Source organism: Actinia tenebrosa, unplaced genomic scaffold, assembly GCF_029948245.1.
Source record: "Actinia tenebrosa isolate PJP-AT-01 unplaced genomic scaffold, QUT_ActTen_1.0 PGA_scaffold4__44_contigs__length_22323623, whole genome shotgun sequence".
Taxonomy (NCBI): domain Eukaryota; kingdom Metazoa; phylum Cnidaria; class Anthozoa; order Actiniaria; family Actiniidae; genus Actinia; species Actinia tenebrosa.
The window spans coordinates 12,641,458-12,663,090 of NW_028292581.1; the positions used below are offsets into that span (position 1 = coordinate 12,641,458).

The 21,633-nt window shown below is 36.0% G+C and overlaps 1 protein-coding gene and 1 long non-coding RNA gene across 4 annotated transcripts in view; both read right to left on the reverse strand.

The window, feature by feature from the left end:
• Positions 1-13,894, reverse strand: part of LOC116308925 (TNF receptor-associated factor 3) — a 31,993-nt gene extending 18,099 nt beyond the window's left edge. For 2 of the 3 annotated variants that reach the window (XR_016121142.1, XM_089036912.1), the window contains exons 1-5: positions 13,215-13,894; positions 2,574-2,730; positions 1,343-1,507; positions 511-663; positions 1-288 (exon numbers count right to left, since the gene is read on the reverse strand). Coding sequence is in view for 2 of the 3 variants with exons in the window: in XM_089036912.1 (XP_088893038.1) it covers positions 1-288; positions 511-663; positions 1,343-1,507; positions 2,574-2,730; positions 13,215-13,399 (948 nt within the window). In the remaining variant the exon portion in view is untranslated. Of the gene's footprint in view, positions 289-510; positions 664-1,342; positions 1,508-2,573; positions 2,731-6,988; positions 7,982-13,214 lie in introns of those variants that run through there. The other variant, XM_089036913.1, reaches the window with a different exon arrangement.
• A 5,314-nt stretch (positions 13,895-19,208) lies between these two features.
• LOC148907111 (uncharacterized) lies at positions 19,209-20,051 on the reverse strand. Its single transcript, XR_016121149.1, has 2 exons — positions 19,940-20,051; positions 19,209-19,859 (listed from the first exon to the last, which is right to left on the reverse strand). It is a non-coding gene; the product is annotated as an uncharacterized LOC148907111 (long non-coding RNA).
• Between the last annotated feature and the right edge of the window lie 1,582 nt (positions 20,052-21,633).

Sequence of the window (21,633 nt, forward strand, 5' to 3'; positions counted from 1 at the left end):
CTCTGTGCGTTCTCTGATCTGTGCAATAGCAGATTTGTTTTCTGTAACACCTTTCTCAGCTTTACTAAGTCTAGCCTGGTAAGATCTCAAGTTCTGTGCGTTTGATGCCAACGATTCTCGGTGCTCAGATAATTCTTTTTCCAGTTTTTCAGTCTTCTCTTTAGCTTTATCCACTTTTTGGCTCAACTGTTCTTGCAGTTTCTTTGATGAGTCCATGGATTGAACTGTCAGTTTGAGATGCTCGTCCTTCTGGCAATCGTAGTGCTCATTAAGGTCTTCTAATTTACCCTAAATGACGTTTAAATATCCATTTTGTTAACATGTATTACAAATGGGTAAAAAATCCTCCTCACGGGGTTTTCGTAGTTCTAAAACATCCCCATGCATGATTAAACGTATCGGGGAATTTCAAAAATTATGCTGTCGGTTGTAGCCCAGGCAATTGTCACGTTCTCAAAAGGGATAGATCTTCTACGATAGTTGATGCATTTGATTCTTGTGTGGTCATACCTTGAAGAGACACCCAACATCTTTGAATTTGCAGGGTTTTTCTGCTGCTTCACAGTGGTTTTCGATATGATCGTTTTGAAGCTCACGCAAAATATCACTCATTCCACAATACTGACAAGTAATAGGGACCTTTTCACATTTAAGCAGATGAGCCTAAAAGATGGGAGAACACAGGGTTAGTGTATCATAGGGTATCCCTGCTTTCACGATTTCGATGTTCAGCTACAGTAGACTTATTTTTCGTCACTCATGCACTTGACTGTGCTCTGAAGACGACTACCCGTCGTCTACCATTCAGGTTGTCGGACCGGTCGTCGTTCAGACAGAACAAACACACGTCCTCACACTTGTTACAGTACAAATATAACACCTTCGATTCAAACCATTCGCTCACCTATTAGTCTTTAGTAGGTTATTTTCACATCAAACTATTTCTCAGTGCGTTTGACCTGAAGCTCGACTCGAAACGGTTCTTACTACTTTAACAGCCACACAAACTTAAACATCCTTTCTCTTTTGTTATTTATATCCCTTACTGTACTGTTCACTCTCTATATGCATATAAATAAGACAAGAGTTCAAGTTGAAAGTAACAACGAACAAAGAGCGCAAACATTTTTCATCACATTAGTTCGGAATGCTAACATTTCTCTCTTCTTTCTTCTTTCTTCTCATCTTACTCCTCGTCGACATATTAATCATAGCCATCGCTTTGGGAGACTGATCTAGCTATCACTTTTTGTGATCAGTGTTCTCTCGTCTGAGAAAGTTACGTCTTGCAAGGATCAGTTTAGAAAGAAAACATACTATAAGAAAAAATCGCACTTCTGACCTCCATTTGGACTTCAGGTACACGTTCCCCACAGTGTTGACAAGACGATGGTTTAAAGAGACAAGATTCTTTCACGTGTTGATCAAGTTTTTTCATTGGAATCATTTCTTTGCATCCTTGATTCGGGCAAGGAACTTCTCGATATTCGCAATGACTTAAGTGTTCCTATAAATAAGATAATAAAACACAAGAAAACAGAATAATTTAGCAGTTGGTATGAACCTATAGAAATGCAGGCTTTGTTTAAATCAGTGTGCTGAAGACTCTTGGTTCTCTTGTCTTTCTCTTCGCAAAATCTAACAGACTAAAACAAAATCTACTGGCCGTGGCCTGACTTAGTTTAGCCCAGCCTTTGAGGTGCATATCACGTCAAATCCGATGGCATAGATTTAATTTTGGTTTCTTATGCCATATCATCCAACATGGCGGCCAACATTTTTTATACTTTTATTCTCAAGGGAAGGGTAGCACATTAACACTATTATAATTGGAGGCGGGACCAGGATAACCCCGAAAACTCTTCCTGAATCCAATAGGATCTACCACAGTCCAGCAGGTTCTGTAATTAAAACATGCCTCTTTATGTATCTCAGATAAAGTAAGAGGCATGAGACAAGGCCATGTCATCAAAGTCCTTATCCGTAAAACATTAAAACATGATAACCAGGTAATAATATTATAGAGTGACCTTGAGTGTTGATCAATAAACGTATTCTGACTGTTTGGGATGCAAATAAACCCTACTTTTACAAGTTTTAAAATACGATTTTAAGACCTTTAAAGTAGTTCATTTTTATCACCTACCAACCGCTACAGTTCCATGATGTTGGCCGGTTAGCCGTCATATGAACACTGATGTTTCCCAATGATGATTTGGTGTTGCTTGACAATACTGTCTTTGATATCAACACATGTATATATACGATGTACATTATTTTTCAGTGATACTCAGTTTTCACAGTATTACTTGGTCCACAGTTATTCACATCCATGTGTAATGTAAATGTCAGAGCTCCAAAACCCAAGTGGTATTAGGTCAAATTTTTTACCATGACATTGTGTACATGGTGGACTTATTGTCTATATAGTAGACATGTTAATGTGCCAATCAGTTTAATAAAAGGTTTTGTCACTTTGTCATTGTACACACACCTATTCTTTTGAAGTTTCCGTTGAAGGCCAAAACCTACTAATATTACCACATATTACCAGAAATTAGCTAGATTCTTACTTCTAAGTACATCAGTTCCTTTTTCCATTCGCATCCATGCTTGTGATTCATGCAGAAACAAATGAGCCCAAGAACCTCACGCTTGCAGCAGACATCATTGAACACCTCTCTTTCAGAAAGTGGCTCGTTATCAAGTGGACAATGAGGACTTGGACCTCTAGAAGATACAAAAAAGAAAAAAAGTGGTTCTAAATAACAAATTTCATAAAATTTGTTGAATTATCCCACATCATTGACAATATACTGCTCCAATAGTCCATTTCACAGCTCCTTGTGCCATCTTGAAAGATGGCCATGCCTTTGCATTGAAGTTAGAATGGCAGTGACCTTGCATGATAAAGACATGTAAATAATTGTCCAAGGTGTTAAAAAAAGGTCTACCATTGCAAGTTCACCACTGTTCTCACTTCAATGCAAAGGTATATGGTTACCTTTCAAGATGGCACAGGGAAATGTGAGGGTGATTAGCTAACAGAAACAGGAAGGATTTTGTATATTTGTTGGTATTCCACTTTTTCTTGACCCATCAGTCATTGCAACTAGTAGCCTAAGTGGATTTTTAATGGTGCAGAATAAAATAGTTTTACAATGCTTTCTCATGGCACTGTATAAAATATCCCACTTGTCTCCTGTGTGTGTATACCAAAAAATACATTAGTGACTTTTATGCCACTCAAAACCATTGTATATTTTACTGTAAAAGGTACAGATACATAAAGATAAAAGTTTAATAAAAAAGGCAGGAATACTAGTGCTGTTTAAACAATAACAATAAATAATAAAAAGTGATACAAGACACAGATTTTCTTAAGCAGGGATATTTTACATATATATATATATACTTAACACTTTATGCAAATCCAAGGTAAAAATATTTTATAGATAAAAAGCAGTATCCACAAAAGAAGACTTTAGGTCTTTATTTATTTGAATAATTATTACATTACATGTATATTTTGTTACAAGTGCATTTACAAAAGGAAAAAATTCTAAACACGTACATGATGTTTACATCTTTCTGTTCACTTACATTTTGAATATTTGTGCATGTGGCTTGTGGGTGACTGTATGAACTAATTTGTTTTACATTCACTTTCTTTAACACACGTGTACGTATATCAATATCCAGTGGAAAACATATATACAATATATTACTACCACACCACATCAGTAGATAAACCAATGCCAGGATATTTTGAATTTCCACCAATATAAATATGAAGCTAGATATATTGTCATTTTATGAATGTCTGGCAATCCAGACGAGGTTAAGGAAGGTCAACTTAACATTCACCAATACTAATCTTTAGCTTGAGAAGCGCATATAGTTTAGTTACTGTATTTGGCCAAAAAAAATGCATGTTAACTGTTGAATGCAAATGGAGTGTGGGATATGCTGTTCAACTTTACAAACTTCTTTTAGCTGAAAATAAATTTCCACTATGCTTTTCCCAATTCTAATTTTCAATTTATTCTCTCAAAAATTTGATAAAAAAAGACTGAAGTCAGGTAAAATATAAACTTTATGTATCTTGCTGACCATCAAAATACTCTTATTTATTATATAGTTAGGATGGAGCATGCACGATGATTGGTCTATGGAATGGAATATGTAATTTGCTCAATTATTAACATTATTAATTGTCTGATCAACCTGACTGAGAACCCTGGAAAAACAAAGTGCTTGTCTCAAAGAGTTTTAAATAAAACTTCTTATCTAATGTGAACTATATATTTATGATTTTAAAGTCTACTAACAACACTGGAATAATTGATAACCATACTAGAGAGTAACAGAGCCTCATAGGAGGTTCTACTGTACTTGCAGGGTAAAATATTGGATAGATTATCTGAATCACATATACAGTGTGTTCATAAATTTGTTGATTGTAACTACCTACACGTATTTGTCAAATGACAATCTAGTACTTTAATGAAACTAATGCAAGTTATTGATAAGAAGAGATAACTAGCTAAAAACTAGTGTGAGCTGTGTTGGTGTTTCTAATAAAACAGTAATGATAAAAGGGTAAATTTTACACTGTGAAAAGATGAAAAAACTTACTGACGTTATTAATAAAGCAGTTTTGATGTTTACACAATGTTGTTTATTTTCTACAACATTTCTTTACACAATGAAATCCCTTTTGAATCTTAAATGTCTAATGTAATCCCTGGTAGTAGAAGTGTCGCCTGATTCAACATCTGAAATCACATTTCAATATACACTGCAAAGTAGTTCTATTATTTTTGATTACCCACCAATAAAATGATTCATAATTTACATTACTTGAACAGTTAGGAACTGATGTACTATGATAAAATGCTTGTTTGAAACGGTATTTTCAATTGTATAAAGATGTTTTGTTGCATTTGTGTTAGAATGTTGCTTTGTCAGGCTTTTTTATAGAAAATATATGGGAAATAAGGCAAATGAAGGCCTAAACCTTATTTTTGAATTAACTTTTTGCTTTGGGTTAACACTTTGATTCTACTTTCATTGGTCATCTCCACTTCCAAACAAGTTAAACTTTCCGAATAACAAGATTTTAGCTTTGTACAACAGCCTTTCTTCAAGAAAATAGTTTTTGGCACTCACTGCTTGAATACGAAAAGAATTCTCTCTGAATATAAAAGTGCAAATAATTTACTATAAATCAATAAATGTACATGTATTCCTCACTATTCTTAGAACAGCAGTTGGGTGCCCTCTACTAGAGTAGACTAGGCTACTTTACAAGTTTTTGGAAGGTTCTAGTCGAAATGCCAATAATTAGGCAGTTAAAAGAACAATAATAGAGGCTTTGCACCATGATGTGGTGGTGACCATGATAGGAGCCAGGAACCAGGAACACTTGAATATAGTGTAATTTGATTTATATGAGAAAGAATTCAGTTTTCCAGGGAAAAATGACCCTATTTTTGTGCCTCCTGTCTTGGCTGCAAAGCCTCAATATTGATTAGAGATACAGGTGATATGTCAAAATACATTAACACAAAAAAAATTTGTTAAAAAAGTAATGATAAATAGGATCATCAATTTCCCTGACACTTGTATTGTTGAATGACTTTTTAATCAAACAAGGACTAACATCTGAAACATCAATGCAGTTGCAAAGTTTTTACTCCATGTTTATGTTGAATCCTTGTTATTCAACACTCCCACACAGTCCTGAATAGTGACCATTAGTCATTAAATAATAATAATAATTAATAATAAGCTTGATTTATCAACCCTAAATACAATATACGGTGGATTTACGTGGTTAGAATTATTGATATATACAATATTCATATCTAAAAATTGTATACTTATGAGCCTGGTGGCCCTAGGTATGAACGAGTTCATATGTCTATTTGTCCTTGACATTGGAATCCTAATTTGCAGACTGAACATTTGATCTGAGGTTATGTGTTTTATTTACATTTGTGTGTACATGAATATCTGATTTGGGTGATTGGCGGTATTTATTGTTCTTTCGATCTCAAGTTTTGTACTGTCTTGACGCCGTTCTTTCAATGTTGGCAGGGTACTTCTCTCGACACCAATTATGTCCAGACATCTGTTTTGAAACTTTTGTAGTTCATCAGGTAGATATTTTGGAATTCCTCCCCAGATAGGCGATGCATACTTCAAACGTGGATGTATTTTAGTGCAGTAGATTGTAATGCCAACAGGACCTGCTTTCCTAACTTCCCGTAAATAATACAGCCAGCCTTTTGTTTGCTTTTTTGACAGTTCCCTCAATGTGATAGTTCCGACATAAGTTGTTCTGATGCCAAACTCCAAGGAGTTTAAACTTTTCTACTCTTTTCAAACATGAGTATATCAGTTTATTGTCAAATTAATCCACTATTATTTTGTTTTTTTTTAAACTGATTTTTTACTCATTTTTTACTCGTATTTGAAAATGAAATAATTTTAGTCATGAAAGAACATAAAACGTTTTAAATAAAGTGTGACCTGTTATTGGAAGCAAAATCAAAAGTCTAAATCAAGTTCATTTGAAAACTTTACCCTGAAACTCTAAAGTTCATTTGATAACGTCTGCAAGGAGGCTAGGGTCAACCCGGATGCGGAAGCAGATACTGATGCCTAACTGTCAATCAAAACATTTGAATAACTAGGACTAAAAGGATTGGCTGAGCTCAAAATGATGTCCAATCATTTGAATTCAGTTGAAAAAAGCGGTAATTTCAAACCAACCGTTAGAGTTGTGCAAAGATTGTTTACAAAAACTACATGCTTATAACCTTTAGATCAATTGAGTTTCTTGGCGGAACAAATAACGAATTAACGGCTTTTTTCAAAACTTATGCCTTCAAATTCTTATACTTACATACATGCAGTGCAATACTTGTTATTAGCTTATCTATCAAAAATATCAGAATTCTTGTGATAGAAAGGCTCTTACCTTAGAACAGGATTTATGCAAGTGCTGCAGAATCTATGGCCACATTGAGTTTGAACTGGTTCTCTTAAAGCCTTCTTACACAACGGGCAAACGTACTTCTTGTCTAAGGTTTTATCAAAAGCGACATCATAACCGCCTTTTATCGACATATTGCTTTAATTTCATAACTTATGCGAGAATTTAGCTTATAAATTGTGTCCTATTATCACACAATCACACAAGGCGTTTTTCCTTGCAAAATGGCGTCACCAAAGTGTAAAGAAGTACTATCGTACCCAGAGCTCCTCGGCAACACCCGTTTCTAGCCCGATGCGTAATCAGCCTATCCAACTGGCCTATCAAACACCTCCATTTAGGGGAATCCCCTAATAGTCATAGCTATCATAGTTTTCAGTCGGAGACCTTCCAAAGTCATTCTCTTGTTTCATTTTTTACAAGTTCCTATCTCAAATATCAGAATATGCATCGATCAAAGTGATTCTCGTTCTAGCTTAGTATTTCTAGAGTTGATTTTTGTGAATTTTATCGTTCACGAACGATCAACTGTGAATGCGATGACTCAGTGTCCCAAAGTTGCCTTCCGACATCAATTCATTATACTACGTCTACGTTTGAAATCTTTGGTTGGAAACAATCAATATAATAAAATTTCAAACGATATATGAACTAAAATTCTGCCTTTAACACGTTCTGGTCATGATGTTGTGCTGTAAACGAACTGGTAAAACTCAGAGTCGTCTGTTAAGCCATAACTATGGTTAAGCAATACAGTCAGATCCAGATCTTGCTGAAAAAATAATTCATATAGTTAGTAACACACTGAAAAACGCGTTGCCCTCATTCCGTGGGCATACTATACGAGTAGTCATTCACGACTAGTGGGGCACGAGTCACACTAGCAATGTTTACGGCAGAGAACTTGCACGCGGCAGGGAATGCGAAAATTTTGAAATACACATATTGGCGCATAGGGAAAATTTACCCCAGTAAATAAAGTAAACAGTTAAACTTATAAGCAGCCGTAGACAACTTTGTAGCCTGTCTGAATTTACTATCGACGCACCGGGAACGAATGGGATGAGTGAGATTTAAATTTAGGATATCTATCTCCTAAGCGCCTCAGTTTTTTGGCAAGCTACGGAGTTGTTTCAACTTGATTGAGTCTCGTCGGTACGGCGTAGCTGATCAGATAGGTCGGTCACATCGTTAACTGAGAGATTACTTTTACTCCTCACTAACCAGAAAACGATTTCGGGTTCGGAGGAAAAAAGCCCGTAACACTCATGAAAAAAAGGGTAAAAGTAACACGATGCGTTCATGCAAACGGCCTATCATGAGAGTATTGTCGATACGTTTCTACTAAACCGGTATATTATTGAGAACTTATCTGAACTCCGATCCGTTCTAAAGCCTTGTGGTCTTCAAGACATCGGCACATCAGGTCTATAAAGAAAGCATATATAATATTGAATTATTAGAATATGCCTTAAATGTTATAATTTGAATTTTACAAAATGCCATCTGGCCGGTCAAAACTATACTGGCATGCAGTACTAAGTCAGCGATTAAGTATCATTTGCAGTGAACAACGCAATACTCCGACTAAAAATACTTGTATGTAAGGCCTGGTTTCGATCACAGTATCTTTTTTTTTGTGTGTGTGAGCGCTTTATTCCCCAAAATCAAGTGAACCGAAAAAAATGTCCCTGTTGACAGGGACGGCGGAGCAGATTTAATTTCCAATAGTTTTGTCGTTGAGTTACGTTCCAGCAGAGTTAATAACTCTGGTTCCAGTTACTTGTCTCAATCTTTGTCTCTTGATCTTCTTTCTCTTTTTTCCAAAACATGCGAGCTCGGCCGGCTGACCTGGCGTGACCGAGTATGGACTTTTTATTTTTCTGATCGAATCGATCGATATATCTTAAAAATTCGTCCCTTGTTTCACTTGGGAATTATGTCAAATTTCAGTGATTAGTTTCGGGCGCCAGGTCATCGAAGTCTAATAAAGGGGGGTTTTCCCCTTCTTATCTATGTCTATACTTGAACAATTCTTCATTGACAGGCATGCATCGATGAGTAGTGCGTGCAATCTCTTGAGGGAAAAAAAAAAAAAAAAAAAATTAAATGGAGCGATACTGAAATACTTGCGGCCAAAGGAGAATTTTTCCGAAAAGGACACAAAATGTGCGGCATCAGTTAATTATCACTGATATTCCAAAACATTCTTTTATTGAAAGGCTGAGTAACATGCAAAAATGAGTATTAGGAGCTATAGCACATAACACACGACCCTAGTATACATACCGTTTATTTCTTTTAATTCTTCCTGTTTCCTTAATTTTTCTCTACTTTTACTGATTCTTCTTCTTGGTTCTTCTCATAGTTTGGAGTCTTCGAAAAAATATTTCATGGTATTCCGAGTCTTGCTCGATTCTTCTTGTTTCCTGCCCTCGTTCTGCTTTAGTTTTCTTTTGCTTCTCATCATAGACTCGCCCTCTTCTTTTATTTTCTTCCTCTTGTTCGAATCTCCCTAGAAAATTCCACGCTTTATCTCAGAATGACCACATGAATCTCCGTTTAACCTTAGCTCAGTCCTCCACTGCGACATTGCTCTCTTCATAAATCCTAGCCCTACGATCGATGACTGAGCCTTGATGTTTTCAAGGGAAGCGATTATCCAGCTATGAGGTACAGAGTCATATGCCTTTTTGTAGTCTACCCACACCAATTTCAAATTCTTGTGCTTTCTCTTTTGCACTTCGCAGAACTGCTTTGTCGATGAGGAGTTGGTCTTTTGTTCCTCTCGATCGGCCACGACTACTAACAGCCTTTCTGTTCAAAAGGTATCAATTCTTGTTCCTCTAGATGGTTATTGAGGCTTTCTGATATGAAGGACGTCATCAGCTTCCATAATGTTGGTAGATAAGTAATAGGTCTATAGTTACTTGGAGTAGGTCCCTTCTTCTCATCTTTCATGATCAGTGTTGTTCTTCTATCTGTCATCCATGCTGGGATCCCGTTCTCTGTTTCAAACACTTGCTGTAGCTGCACCGCTATTCTTCGTTTGCAATAGACGTCATAGCCGCCATGTTGGAAGAATTTGACAAAAGATTTTTCAATGAATTCTTTTGTTATATCTTCCAACATGGCGGACATCCCTTTTGTTATTGTGCTCTCTTGGGATTGATTGGAAACCAAGAATTCGTTCACATTGTAGAGAGTGTAGATATTTCAACCTATTCATACCTTTTCTTTCGTAAACACCAGCTCTGTTTGTTCTTCAATGTCCTCCTGGTCTTTCTTTACGTCGTTTAACCATTGTGCATTAGAATTGTGCTTTTTTCTTTGGACCCATAAGTCGATTTCGGTCGAGAATCTTCTTACATCTTCTTTGTTTGGCTTCACAGCGTTCCCTTTACAAGTCACCTTCGCAGTGTTGAAATCTTTTTGGTTGGTTACAAACAATTTATTCTGTTGATGATGTTTAATTCTGCTTTTATAACGCTGTATTTTCTTGCTTGTGGCTATCATTTGTTCCTTACATTCTTCCATGACTTGTTTCAGTGGTCGCTGGTCGAGATGATACTTTCTGGTCAATGCATTGATAACTTCCTGGTTCTTTAGCCGTCCTGCATCTAGTTCTTTCATCCTACTTAAATCCTTTCTTAGGCTTGTAATCTTGCCTTCTAGTCTTCTCTTCCATGGTGGTTCTCGTTTATTACTATCGTTATTTACCTTTTCGCATTCGTAATCCAGAGTCTCGGAATCCGGAATTATTATTATTATAAATACCGTTTAAATATTATGTATAGTTTGTTGAGTTGAGTTACAAACGAAAAAAAAAAAATCATTTATATTAAGAATTTTCAGCTAGAGTGCGCGCACTAAACCCGTGCATATTAATTAGTACTAATTATTATAATTTAATTGTTTTCTATTGTTTAGATATCACTATTTAGTGCTAAAAATTAGTATTAGTTTCACGGGTTTAGTGCGAGCACTCTATTTGAAGACATTTACACTTATTGTTTCGGCCCTCAGGCCGAAACAGTCACTACATTCGGTTTGCCGGACCATAATAGTCTCCGTGCATGTCATTTAGCTGCCAGAGTTTTGGACCTAATCCAATCATATGCCGTTTCCATCATAAGCAATGGAAAAATGTAAAACATTTCACCATGCGGAGTATTTGGAAGGGTTGCGTGAATCTTCTCTGAGGTAGTTGTGTAGACTAAAGTTATGCCCTTTCGCATGACGCCATTTTTTGGGAAAAAAATGTAATATTGATTAACCCTACGACAATGCGTATTTTATTCCTAAGTCAGTATCTAGGTCCAAGTCGCCAACTAGGTAAGTCATTGAAAAGTTATCCAAAAGCTTTTGTGATTGTGCGGCAACAGTCTCAGCTACCTGTGAGCATAAGCTGAGAAAACTGGTGAGTTTATCTATGTAACTAACAGTTGATGCATATATATTTTGTGAAGCAAGCTTCCGATATGTTGTAGCTTCGTGCGCATCTGAGGACATTATTTTGCTATCAGCTATTATTTAAATTAGGTCCTATAAACAAACAGTGCGTACTTTACAACTTTAAAGATAGATTTCTATAAAATCATCAGTTTTCATTTATTAATACTCTGATTTAAAGTATAATTTCTTGGATTCGGTAATATTTTTGAAGCACCCGAAGATGTAAATTTTGAGTTGATTGGTGACGGCGCACTGGTCAAAGACAAGCCTTGTATCTATTCGTTCGAATTGAGACTTTCGCATTTTCTTCAAGCTACGATATAAGAGCTAAATACATTTACCATAAATGTCAAAGAGCAGAATGAAGGTTTAAAAAGTATCCTACATTCAACATAGCGCGTACAGTAATGCTCATGTGCCAAAATATTTTGCACCAACTACTCTGCTCTCTGCGATATACTCAATCATTGTTCATATCTGTTGTCGGATCTCTCATTCGTTCGGCGAGACGTTATATGTACGTACGTTGCCCTGTTTTCCCCCAAAACACTACGATGTTTCAAAGCAAGAACCACTAAAATCTCCAAAAAACTTAATTACGATGTATTTCGTCCAAGAGAATTTTATAACAAATGTTTCCATCGAAATTTGCGTAAGACTTTGCAACGTGAAAGCGTACCGCGAGATCGCTCTTGTCTACCATTTCCAAAATACAGGAGACCCAATCATTACCACAGCAAGACCAAAATTCTTTATTCAGCAATGCCACACAATAAATAGATAACGGGCCGAAACATCATCGCTTTCGAAGCGATATAGGCTTGTTATTATTATTATTATTATTATTATTATTATTATTATTATTATTATTATTATCATTATTATTATTACTACTATTATTATTATTATAAATAATTTACATCTTTTACATCTTTTATGACGCATTTCGCTACGCCTCAATACGTTTACAATGTGTATCACAAATAAACTATCATATTTAAATACCGTTTAAATATTATGTATAGTTTGTTGAGTTGAGTTACAAACGAAAAAAATATATCATTTATATTAAGAATTTTCAGCTATTTGAAGACATTTATGCTTGTAATAGTCAAATAGACACACAAACAAACCCAATGTGTATTAGTAAAATAGAGGATATTACATGGGCGCGCGGAGATACGAAATTTAACTTGGAGTGTTGAAAAGATTCTCAACACGAGAAGATAAATTTCCTGTCCCCAAGCGGCCATGTAATATTCTGTTTATTATATATTTATCTATAAAATCAATTTAACAAGATTTTTATTATTATAAAAAGTTTTTATTTATAAACTATAGCTTAAATACACATGGTAACGATATTTTCATATGTGAAAATAACATGTTATTTTCACATGTGAAAATATCAGTTTTTCGAAAAGGAGAAATATAGGTATTTTATGGATAATTATATGATAAATATATTTATTTCATAGATTTAGTGACTTTATTCTCAGCTCAATTTTAACGAAGCACTTTCTTATTAAATGTTATCATATTACTCAGTATGGGCTCTGTTGAGCTGAGCTATTTAGGAATGTGCAGTTAAGCACTTTTTTAATTACTCAAAACTGCAACGAAGCACTTTCTTTATTACAGAAATGCCACCCGCATATTTACAATGTACAGGGTAAGGAGAATTTACAAATTGAACAGCTCGTCTATGGGCCGTCAACGGGTAAGGCTAATTAGAAAATTATAAATGAATATTTACCTCAATCTTTTTTGAAGACATTCACTACACATTCGATGCCCACATCCAGTTTGTACAGGTTCTTTCAGAGGGTTTTTACACACTGGACATCTGAATCTTGAATTAAGTTCTAAAGCAAAATTTACTGATGCGAAGTCTGGTAATACGGATGTCTTCCGCGTCTTGTATCCCTTTGATAAAGCCATATTCTGTACCAGCCAAGATGAGCGGTGAAATAATTGACATCAAGCTCCTTAGAATTCATGTTTTCCCAAAAAAATGTTCTTTATTTGCGAGAAACAAAGACATTTTCGAATTTTTAAAGCACTTTAAAATAATTGAGTCAATCCCGTTTCAGATCGAAAAATCTTGAATCCGATATCTTCACTGAGTTTCTATTTTTGTGAGCAAATGGTTTTGGCTGTTCTGTTTTGTCTTTGCTTATGACCAAACCTTTAGCTTGAGACGCGTAGATAGAATCGCCAAACAGCAGCATGAGCAACTCGGGGTTTGTGAAGAATGTAAATGATGCTTCCGTTTCTTACCCGAACAAGCCCAGAGCGCGCATGCGATTGACTGTTTCATTTCATATGCTTTGCCAATCAGAAGCGAGTTCGGTACTTAATGAGTAAATTGTTTGCACTGAGTCATGAAGCTATTGAATAACTTCATTTTTTAAGTATCGTCCTATTCTTCAAAACAAAATCCAAGAACAGGAAAAGCAAGGTACACTAACATAAATAGTCTTGTAGTTATGAAGTCAACGATGGTTCACTAAACTTTATAACGTTTATTTCTCCTACATCATCTTAGAGTAATAGTCACTGAAGAAACCACGACACCCACTGCACCATGTTTATCAAAATATATTGAATTGGATATATTTCTGTAAAGTCCATGCATGATTATATCATTACCATGCTGCCTTGTATAGAATCCCAGATCAAGCACTCAGCGTAGCCACCATATATACAGTAACCCGATCAAATCCACGGACAGATCGCTTTTGTCAGTCCAAAATTACTGGGTTTCATTCCGCTAGCTGATGCGGCAGACTGAAGTCTTTAAACGTCATTGTCTGCTTCAAATGGTAGTTAAGCACTGGAGTAACAATGCTAACAAAAAACACAATAATGGTTTGTTATGGGAAAATAATTTCTGTGTCGATATCTTGAGATTCGTCCAAGGTGATGTACAGTGCTTCAGTCACAACCTAGTTTTCAGGTGATGCAGTATAACCATTTTGCCATTTTGACCAAATTGTCATCGGGTCAATTGTATACTGAGGCATTAGCTTTTTCATCAAAGAACGAAAGCATCGGATGCGTGTAGTCCAAAATGTTGAATATAATTGTGTTTTTTTCGGCCCTATTTCTTGGTGGAATCATATCGATTAAGGTCGGTTGAAGTCCAAAAACAGGAGAGTATCACATAAAGTATTGCCTTCAGTTGCTTCCAAATACCAACCAGCATCATTCTGGTAAATGTATGCACCATTCACCATTATTAACCCAGTAGTTTATCCTTAGACTCATTTGCAAGCAGGTACATCAATACTTGATTTGATTCTGTGAGTGAAATATTATGCTAAACGATTATTTCTTCATTTGCGGCTTTTTGTTGAATTCACTTGTTCAATAAGTGGATCAATCCAATACTTGTCCACCAATCCTTGTACAGTGAACGCTTGTCTTATAGTGAAATGCAGCTTGTCCACTGACTGCATGTCTCATAATATAATGCAGCTTGTCCACTGATTGCATGTCTCATAAGATAATGCAGCTTGTCCACTGATTGCATGTCTCATAAGATAATGCAGCTTGTCCACTGATTGCATGTCTCATAAGATAATGCAGCTTGTCCACTGATTGCATGTCTTATAGTAAAATGCAGCTTGTCCACTGATTGCATGTCTCATAAGAAAATGCAGCTTGTCCACCGATTGCATGTCTCATAAGATAATGCAGCTTGTCCACTGATTGCATGTCTCATAAGATAATGCAGCTTGTCCACTGATTGCATGTCTCATAAGATAATGCAGCTTGTCCACTGATTGCATGTCTCATAATATAATGCAGCTTGTCCACTGATTGTATGTCTCATAAGATAATGCAGCTTGTCCACTGATTGCATGTCTCATAATGTAATGCAGCTTGTCCACTGATTGCATGTCTCATAAGATAATGCAGCTTGTCCACTGATTGCATGTCTCATAAGATAATGCACCTTGTCCACTGATTGCATGTCTCATAATATAATGCAGCTTGTCCACTGACTGCATGTCTCATAATATAATGCAGCTTGTCCACTGATTGCATGTCCTATAGTAAAATGCAGCTTGTCCACTGATTGTTGCATGTCTCATAAGATAATGCAGCTTGTCCACTGATTGCATGTCTCATAAGATAATGCAGCTTGTCCACTGATTGCATGTATAGTAAAATGTAGCCTTGTCCATTGATTGCTTGTCCTATAGTAAAATGCAGCTTGTCCACTGATTACATGTATAGTAAAATGCAGCCTTGTCCATTGATTGCTTGTCCTATAGTAAAATGCAGCTTGTCCACTGATTGCATGTCCTATAGTAAAATGCAGCTTGTCCACTGATTGCATGTCTTATAGTAAAATGCAGCTTGTCCACTGATTGCATGTCTCATAAGAAAATGCAGCTTGTCCACTGATTGCATGTCTCATAAGATAATGCAGCTTGTCCACTGCCGGATTGTTGCATGTCTTATAGTAAAATGCAGCTTGTCCACTGATTGCATATCTTATGAGATATAAATGCGGCTTGTCCATATCATTATTTTTTTGGCACAGCTGAGCATCCAATGATCGAAAATTTGCTAATCCATTCATTGGCCTTTTTTCAAACGCGCTATTCATTTGTGAATAAGTATTAAAAAGTAGCATATGGATATTTTAGATTACAGATCTCTTTCATTATTCTAAATTCTGGAATCTGGCTAAACCTAGACAAATTCTGTGACCTGAATTTTAAAATTTTCGAGAAAGTGAAATTGTTACATTTTGTCACTGGATAAAAAAACTTAAGAGGCAGTCCGTGTAAGGATCGAGCAATGCTTTCAAACTTTGCCTGAAGAAAGCCTACTATTGGGCTAGTACAGTGGTGCAAATTATTTTGGGGAAAAATCATATTTCATTCTTTTAGAAGCGAAAAACGAATTTGACCATTTAACGGAACACGAGAGCGTGAAATTAGTGAATTTCAAAATTCGCTCAAACAAAAACCAAAAGGTCTTTCGTAACCAAACTTTGAACGTTTATTTTCGTGCCTTAGATCTGTTAGTTGAAGTATTAAATTATATAATTTGACTAAATTTATAGGGAGATAATCTTCTCCGAATACGGCATTGCATACTTTGACTTTCGTATAGAAGTGCAAAATAGCCGAAGTTCAAATAGCCCAAAACCAAGTTGGTATCTTGAGAACACTAAAAACATCAGTTCATTTTCCCAGAAACGGGCCACTTAATCTACTAACTTTTTCCGATTGAAATTTGCGAAGGAGCTTCTTTCTTACTTTCCTATTTCAAGTTTTGACGCATCGATCGTACACTGAATACATACACGTATTAAAGAAATACTAAATTATTTTTTATAAATTCAGGAGATCATTGAAATGTCACCAAAATTGTCTTTGGAATTTCTGTGAACACATATTAGTGCATTTTCCTTTTCTAGATTTAATTTTAGTCTCGTTTAGCAGCTTTTCATATACCTAGTCTAGCATCTTGTGACGGAGAATTATGCAAATGACCTGTATTGTCTTAGTTCGGCTTCAAGAGCGAGCCGATCACAGATAAAATATACGTATGTACAAATACTTTTCTTAGGCAAAAACTACATTGAAATCAAGGTAGTTCTAAAGGTGTAAAGCTCTAAATGTGGAAATTGTTACAACCAAATTCAGGTTTCAGCGACAAGATGTCATAAAAATTTTTATTTAGTCTAGTGAAAGTGGCGATCGGAGATTATATGGAGGGGCAGAGTTTGAAAAGAAGGAAAACTGAAGAGCGAGATATTTGAATAAAAAATAAGTTTAAATAGATCAGATAGCTTTAAATTTTATATTTTGTTTGATCGCCACGTATATTTTATCTTTTTTAATACTTCAACTAACAGTTCTAAGGCACGAAAATAATCCTTCAAAGTTTGGTTACGAAAGACCTTTTGGTTTTTGTTTGAGCGAATTTTGAAATTCACTAATTTTTCACGCTCTCGTGTTCCGTTAATTAAATGGTCAAATTCGTTTTTCGCTTCTAAAAAAATGAAAAATGACTTTTCCCCAAAATGATTTGCACCACTGTACTAGCCCAATAGTAGGCTTTCTTCAGGCAAAGTTTGAAAGCATTGCTCGATCCTTACACGGACTGCCTCTTAATTTCTTTGCTTTTTCAATCGTGTTCGAAGAAATTCAAGACTTCCCCCAAAAAATCTGAGGTTCCAAATTATACTGCGCCAGATTCTGCTTGCCAGATTAAGTATGTTGCGTGACGAATCTTCCTTGTCACTTTTGAAAAACTGCTTACAAGCACTTATAATAATAACTCATACACGTAGAAGAATAAAATGTGCTTAGTTGCATCTTTATCACAATTAATCCTGCCAATCAATTAACCCACAAGCATGACAAGGCCTTTTGGGAGAATTTCGGCCTCAATCATTCACAAACGTACCTCAATCTTTTTTGAAGACATTCACTACACATTCGATGCCCACATCCAGTCTGTACAGGTTCTTTCAGAGGGTTTTCACACACTGGACATCTGAATCTTGAATCGAGTTCTGGCTCGAACCTTACTTCAGAGTAGTCGATCAAAGCGGTAAACGGAATCTCGTTTCGTTTTGGTACGTCCATGGGAAAAGTATCGAATTTGGTACTAGAGAATTTAGAGCTTTCAAAGAATTTATATACATAACAAACAAACAAAAATAAGAGAATCTATGATTCTGGTGATTGAATGAAAGCGAGAAAACTCACTTCATAGTACACCAGAAAAGGAAACTATGAATTTTCCACTTGATCTTCAGTTTGATCGAAAGGGTATTTTTTATCAAGGCGGGGGAATCCCCGGCCGGTTTTGTGGCAGCAGTTGATTGGAAGAACGGCCATCACGCGCATACAGCGTGCCAGCTCAAGGGCGCTAGGACAGACGGATTGCGTTACATACGGATGTGTTTGTTTCACTTATTCGTAGATACTAAAAAGAGTTCACTAGTAGTACAGTCCTTTGACTGAAAGTTGTCGTTTGATCGGCTTCATCCCTACGCGCCTAGACCGAAAAGGACCATTTGGATAATTAATTCACAGTTACTAGCTGCCGCATATGTTATCTAACACGTCTTGAGCTCGCTTTTTTTTGATCCCATTTAATTTGCTAAAACCATGCCTCGAGCCTACGGCGAAGATTTAAACTGGCGAGCAGTTTGGATGACGCAAGTTCTGGGTAATTTACCCGTTATCCTTTTCGGTCTAGGCGCGTAGGGGTGATCCGATGAACGACAACGTTTAGTCAAGGACTGTATACAAATAGGAGTAATTTTTTACCCCGTTGTATTCAATTTGCGTGACAGTTCGATTTGTTATTCCTAATTTATGTTTACAGATTGTTTTTTTTTTTGTTGTTCTCATTATCTTCTCATCTGCGTGATTGACAGTCGGATTCGCCCCAGTGCAACTGTCGCTGCGATATATGCAAATAATGAAAGAACGTCATGCATCATGACAAATTTGATTATATTATATTTATTTCGATCTCGTATTTGTGAGAAATGTTTGACAATATTTTAGTTATACTCGAAATTTTCTAAGTCGCCCAAAATCATAAATTATGGCCTCGATTCTGCAGTTTGCGGTTTCTCTGGTCGGGTAGAAGATCATGCAGACAATGATTATCATCAGATGTGACTTACGACTTGCTTTACTGTTCATCATATTATGTGTAACATATTGTCGAGCGTTCGCTGAATGCAGTAAATATTGACCACAAGTGTTTTTCACTCAAGTTTCTTTATTTTGCATATTTCGACAGTACAACTTTGTTGGTTTACAGTTTAGTTATTGATTTTAAACGGGTATAACTGCATCCGAAGCTTTCGTTGTTTGATGAAAAAGCTAATGCCTCAGTATACAATTGACCCGATGACAATTTGGTAATTTACTGGCAAAATGATTATACTGCATCACCTGAAAACTAGGGTTGTGATTGAAGCAATTTACATTCACCTTGGACCCTTGGACGAATCTCAAGATATCGACTCAGAAATTCTCAGACAAACATTATTGTCGTTTTTGTTAGCATTGTTACTCCAGTGCTTAACTACCATTTGAAGCAGACAATGACGTTCAAAGACTTCAGTCTGCCGCATCAGCTAGCGGAATGAAACCCAGTAATTTTGGACTGACAAAAGCGATCTGTCCGTGGATTTGATCGGGTTACTGTATATATGGTGGCTACGCTGAGTGCTTGATCTGGGATTCTATACAAGGCAGTATGGTAATGATATAATCATGCATGGACTTTACAGAAATATATCCAATTCAATATATTTTGATAAACATGGTGCAATGGGTGTCGTGGTTTCTTCAGTGACTATTACCAAGAGAATATGTTCATTTTCTCTTGCTATTACCCTAAGATGCTGTAGGAGAAATTAAACGCAATAAAGTTTAGTGAACCATCGTTGACTTCATAACTACAAGACTATTTATGTTAGTGTACCTTGCTTTTCCCGTTCTTGGATTTTGTTTTGAAGAATAGGACGATACTTAAAAAATGAAGTTATTCAATAGCTTCATGACTCAGTGCATACAATTTACTCAGTACGTACCGAACTCGCTTCTGATTGGCAAAGCATATGAAATGAAACAGTCAATCGCATGCGCGCTCGGGGCTTGTTCGGGTAAGAAACGGAAACATCATTTACATTCTTCACAAACCCCGAGTTGCTCATGCTGCTGTTTGGCGATTCTATCTACGCGTCTCAAGCTAAAGGTTTGGTCATAAGCAAAGACAAAACAGAACGGCCAAAACCATTTGCTCACAAAAATAGAAACTCAGTGAAGATATCGGATTCAAGATTTTTCGATCTGAAACGGGATTGACTCAATTATTTTAAAGTGCTTTAAAAATTCGAAAATGTCTTTGTTTCTCGCAAATAAAGAACACTTTTGGGGGAAAACATGAATTCTAAGGAGCTTGATGTCAATTATTTCACCGCTCATCTTGGCTGGTACAGAATATGGCTTTATCAAAGGGATACAAGACGCGGAAGACATCCGTATTACCAGACTTCGCATCAGTAAATTTTGCTTTAGAACTTAATTCAAGATTCAGATGTCCAGTGTGTGAAAACCCTCTGAAAGAACCTGTACAAACTGGATGTGGGCATCGAATGTGTCGTGAATGTCTTCAAAAAATATTGAGATAAACATGCATTTAATACTACGTCTAAGTTTGGAATCTTTTCAAACGATATATGAACTAAAATTCTGCCTTGAACCCGTTCTGGTCATGGTATTATACTGTAAACCAACTGGTTAAAACTCAGAGTCATCTGTTGAGCAATACGGGTCAGATCCAGATTTTGCTGAAAAAATAATTCACATTACTAATAGTAACACACTGAAAATAGGAACATTAAGAGGCCGTCTCTGTAAGAACCTGATGTAACCATTTTGGATGAAAAAATAGATTTCTTTCAAACTTTGTGTGTGAGTGTGCCCTTCCAAGGTTATTTCCAAAACACATTTTGTTTTGTGTCTCGGCGCTTTTTTGCAAAGTTTCAGGGGGGGGGGGGGTCCCCTTGGGGGCCAAATTAGTGATTTTGACTACTTCTCATTCATGAAATTTGGGCGATGTTTAAAAATTCGTCAAATCATCACAACGCTAAATCCTTCCATATTATAGTAGATATATATCTTATGCAAAGATGAGTGGCCTTAAAGTTAAATATGAACTTATTTATATCTAGATATTTTAATTTTACCGACCATCGATAATCGACTTTGGCCAGTTGGCTAAAATATGGCTTAGGAAAAAAATCAAAACTCAAAAGTTAGACTTCGTAGGACTATAATATTTGAGTACTGCAGAGATAAAAGGTAGTTCTTACAGAAATTAAAATAATATTTTGCGGCCAGCAGGTTTTGAGAAGTGAACAGGTCGACAAACTTTCAGTATTTTTGAGATTTAATGTGTTACGTCAAAAAGGTGCAAATAGTTTTGAATGCGATTTATCTTTAAATGTATATAAATTCACTGTTTAAACTGGTCTAGTATATTTTAAAAACATTTTAACCACACAAATTGTAAAAAACGGTTTCAGAAAACAGTATTGGAATCGAAAGACTGATATCACAACATGCCTTAACTGTAAGGTAAAATGCTGTATACTCTCATAAAATACAACGATA